Source organism: Protomyctophum bolini, assembly GCF_963924005.1.
Source record: "Protomyctophum bolini genome assembly, chromosome: 22".
Lineage (NCBI taxonomy): Eukaryota > Metazoa > Chordata > Actinopteri > Myctophiformes > Myctophidae > Protomyctophum > Protomyctophum bolini.
Window position 1 is genome coordinate 26,539,342 of NC_137883.1, and position 4,652 is coordinate 26,543,993.

Here is a 4,652-nt window from a genome sequence, read left to right on the forward strand (position 1 = left end):
TGTTTTGTCTAATTTCAAAATATTTCCAGGAATTTAAAGACTGTGGGAACCGAACACCTTTTTTTTTATTGTTTTAGGGCAGGCCGAACAGCTGAAGAAATCACAGATTTGAGGCACTAAGGTTGCTTTTATGACATTTGAGACCATTCATGTTTTTGGAAGATGCTTCTAAACTTTATTGCTAGTTTGATCACTTCAAATACTCTTTCATCTTAAAATAACTAGGCTAAAATAGCCAATCTACAAGCTCACAATACATTGCGCTGCCTGGGACGTGTTGTGAGCTTGTAGATCTGCCATTTTCGGTGTGCAGCATGCGTTCACAGAAGACGCTAGCTTCTATAGAATCCAAATGACTTAAATCAGTCGTGGCGACTGAGAACTTTAATCCATGCATTCAATGGAAGCGCTTGTCCAGACTTCGAAGTGCAAAATCATAGAGGAGAGTAGAACATTGTTATGGCAATGCCAATGCATGACAACAGAAATCCCAAATACTCTTTTTGTTTTAATACAATTGTCACAATTGATCCAGTCCAGATCACAGAAAATCCGTTAAACTGTTGATGACTGTAAGTGTGGCACCAGCTAAAAACACCAAAGCACTAAAAAAGATATACTTACTTACTAAATTTACCAATAAAATACAAGTGATAATTGTAATAAAGTGCAGATGTGCTTAGCTTAACGATTGAATCAGCCGGCCATTTGAGAGGTCTGGTCCTCCGGCTCACATAAGGTCTCAGTTCATTAGTGTCTCCTTGTTTCTGGCTGGTTATAGAGTTGGTGATTTGCTGACAGGCTGCTGAGGTGATTCTGTCCATTCCTCAGCCTTTGGCAGTAGAGGTCATTGTGTCTCTTACATTTGTGTTTATGAAGGTTGGAGTTTGAACACTCAGAACAGGAGATGAACTGAGTCTTGGAAGACTGGGACATCACTCCTGAATGAGACAGAGAGGGAGAGAGACACACAGACGGACAGACAGACAGATGGGGGTGACAGAGGGTGAGAGAAAGGGAGAGGCAGGATGAAAATGGTGATAAAAAAGCCTCCCTCATCAAACAAGTCCCGTGTTTGGGAGTCCTACGGCTTCCCAGTTATTAATATCTATTTGATTGAATATGATTATCATCTTTCTATTTTCATTCATGCCAACTGTAGTTCCTTTTCCTGTGTTTAACACTGACTGACCTCCACTGGTCTCCTCCCAATCATCACTGTCTTCAGTGACTTCAGTGTCAGATTCATGCTAGACTTCAACTTCAGAGCAGTACGAAGAGATATCTTCATCATTATCTTCACTTTTCACTGCTAATAATGTCAACTGACCCAACATGCTCCTCTGGTCTTTGAAGTAGTTCATCCTGCTCATCTTTAATGTGTGGAGGCTCTGGTCCCTCCTGGAGCAGACTGGGGCTCTTCTCCCGTTTAGGGTAAACCTTACACACAACCATGTGCAGGATGTCTAGGAGCACACAAATAACATGATGGTCAACACTGTATTCCTAAAATGTAAATCCATTCTTCTTCCATGTTTCATGGAGAAAATACCTAACAAGATAAGATTGACTAAATTGTTACACAATACTCACTACAGGTTATTACTGTTCTGAAAGTGTCAAAATACAAAAACATAATAATGTGAAGCAATATATTTAGTTACTTCAACCCCAAAATGAATAATGGTGTTACAGCCAAGGTTATAATAGTTTTGGAACTTTATAATTTCAAAATATATATTCCGTTACTGTTGGTAACTAGGGCATTTTGTCTATAATTTTAGTTAGTTTTAGTTACAGCTTCAGTTAGTTTTCGTTTTTTAGTTTTGTTTGTTTTCATTTAAGTTCAGTTAACAAACTGACTAGTTCAGTTTCAAATGTAGCCGATTAAAATAATTGTTAACTATAATAACCTTGGTTACAGCAAATATTGTATTTGAATCATGAAATTGTAAAACAATTTAAAAGCATTGATACTTCACACCTGAGCTCTGATTTGGGAGTAAATTAGTCAGGCCACGTTATCAGAAGCACTTCTGACAATGAAAGCTTGAAATGTGGATGGTAGCCTAACAATCTATGTAAAATATCTGCATGGCGTAGCTCTGTTAGTCTGTAAATCTGTCTGCCTGTGTGTCTGGGGCAAATCTCACAAACTACTGTACTGAATCAGCACCAAATTTCATGTTCATGCTGCCAGTAGGGCAAGCAAGTATTTTTCACACCTGATAGAAATTGCATCGCACATAATGGTAATGTTTTAGTGTAAGAATGTGCACACGCTAAGCTTTCAAATACTTGTTTGAAAGTTGCTAACCCTGTACTTAATGAACTAATACTTAGTTGATCGGGGTCGGCCCTATACTTATATATATACTATCTCTTGCAACGTGACCGATTAAGGGCCGATTCATACTCCTATTTTACCGCTGTTTCGGCGCTGCAGTGCCGAAATGATTTTGGCTCGTCAGAAATCTTCAGTAGCACAGAAGAGACGACTTTAGGACGGTACCCGCCCCCCGAACCTCAAATGACATTGTAGGCTCTACAGCGCCGAACCGACTTTTATTCGGCTCTAAAATAGGAGTATGAATCGGCCCTAAGAGTCACCCGTGGCTACACAATGTGTTGCATGCATGGCCAGTTAAGACTCACCCATGGCTCCGACATGAGTGACCAGTTAGGTATGCATGGCCAGTTTAGACTGACCCATGGCTCCAACATGCGTTGCCGGTGAAGACGCATGCGTGGCTCCGACATGTGTGGCCACCGGCCAGTTATCACTCACCTGTGGCTCCGACATACATGGCTGGTTCATCACACAGCACTTTTGGAACAGAGACCAGGCTTTCCTCCGAGGTGGAAAGCCTGGTGAGGCGAGGTTAAGACGTGGGTGGTCTTCCGGTTCCTGTTTAATAGAAATTTCTTCAGGTTCCTGGCCGAGTCTGGAGAGTTTATCTTGCAGTCTGGACTCTGGACTCCACACGTCGGTCTGAAATCAAGTGAATAAGGAAGGACTTTAATAACTGGAGACCTAGTGGTGTTAGCCCAACTCCCCAACATGTGAATCTTGAGATTTAATATGGGATTAATGTGATAGGTTAAAATCAGTTTTTATAAACAATTTCTCCTGTGCCATCTATCATATTTGGTCATGTCATCGTGAACTCCATATCATGGGGGTGACCAAATGACCCGTAAGTCCGACCTCCCGTTAGTCCAACCTAAGTGGCCGGTTTAGACTGAGGTTAGGGTTAGAAAACTGGTCAGGCTACTTAATTGGCCTCACTCCCAGAACCCACCTCACCCCTGCCCATTTTTATAGGCTGGAATGTACAGCATCTTGCACCGTCTGCCAGATCTACAAGACTCGCTACACACACACACACACACACACACCACCAAGAAGATACCCAAGTAGGCCTACCCATGTTTTTGTAGTACTCTAGACTATAGTAGTAGTAGCCTAGTAGTAGGCTATTTGTTTTTACGTCCGGATACCCCGTCCAGGACAGGCTTCAGAAGCGCCTCCTCAGTCCTCAGGATCCCAGAGGGATCGAGTTCAACAACCGTGCAACCCAGATTCGGAACAATGTTTAAATGATTACTGCTGCTGGTTGTTACAGTTATTATGATCAATCACAATCACATTCATAACAAACAAGCAGATATAAGAGTAATACGATTTCATCTTAAAAGATGAGTAGGCTATACATATCAAAGTTAAATAGATGAAACACAACAACGTGAATTTGTTCATCTTACCTGCTGTGTTTCAGACTTCAGTGGTTGACGAAACTGTTCTGAAACGACACGTTAGTTTTCTTACATGTTAAAGTGTCAACAGTCAGATCAGACGCCGTGTTGTTTTAACAAACTTCTTGTTCTTCTGTGGATTTTTTGGCCTCCCAGGCCACAGGGTGGTGCACATGCGCGCGTACCATAAACGGTAAACGGGGGAGCCATGGGACCGTGTAATACTGCTGCAGCATAGGAATTGTATTATACAGAGCACCACTCTGGTATTATAGAAAACACACCAGAGGTTTTCACTTTTCAACCAGCAGGGGCCACCACTCCACCAGTGGTCCAGGCGGTTCCAGCTAAATGATGGAAAGTTGGTAAACAAATGGACCCTTAAGGTATTTAACCCTTTATTTAGCTTTAACTCTTGAGAGTTTAAAATGAAACCAAATAGACCAATTATTTGGGACTGTGCGCACGGGTGACTGTTTCATGTTATCAATTCCCAACAGATCTCCAAACCTGTTGTTTTGGGGATCGAGCGCTGCATGGTTTCAGTGAATTCAACCTCCTCTCGTGTGTTGGCTAGCGAGATGCAGCAGAGATGTGTTAGTATGACTGTTATGGAATACTATGCAATTGCAGGTTGTTGAACTTGTTACACACTCCCTAGAAGCAGGCTTGTTCAGGGAGGCGGGCCAATTTTAGCGCGCCCCTCTCACGCAAGACACAAACAAGCCCCATTGTTTGTAAGTATGGGGGGGGGTGTCCACTGAGTAGTGGACAGTGTGGTTGAATAGGCTACTGCTAAGTCAAGATAAAGATAATGTGGCAGACAATGGCAGTTGAAAGAAAAGTTGTCATATTAATTAACCTGCAGTTTCTTTCCAGTTGAGTGGATGCAGGTG

The 4,652-nt window shown here is 42.1% G+C and overlaps 1 protein-coding gene across 1 annotated transcript; it reads right to left on the minus strand.

The window, feature by feature from the left end:
* Positions 1-582: 582 nt before the first annotated feature.
* On the minus strand, positions 583-3,883 carry LOC308310039 (uncharacterized protein). The gene is made up of 4 exons (XM_080756074.1): positions 3,766-3,883; positions 2,789-2,992; positions 1,331-1,466; positions 583-941 (listed from the first exon to the last, which is right to left on the minus strand). The coding sequence occupies exons 2-4, from the start codon at positions 2,816-2,818 to the stop codon at positions 751-753; spliced, it is 357 nt and encodes a 118-aa protein (XP_080612200.1). The 5' UTR covers positions 2,819-2,992; positions 3,766-3,883; the 3' UTR covers positions 583-750.
* Between the last annotated feature and the right edge of the window lie 769 nt (positions 3,884-4,652).

Bases quoted from the DNA above. Each gene is read 5' to 3' on its own strand.
- LOC308310039 (XM_080756074.1), bottom strand. From the start codon at position 2,818: ATGAACCAGCCATGTATGTCGGAGCCACAG. The intron at 1,467-2,788 runs GTGAGTGATAAC...GTGTGCTCCTAG, and splicing joins CATGTATGTCGGAGCCACAG to ACATCCTGCACATGGTTGTG. The intron at 942-1,330 runs GTCAGTTGACAT...TGTCTCATTCAG, and splicing joins AGACCAGAGGAGCATGTTGG to GAGTGATGTCCCAGTCTTCC.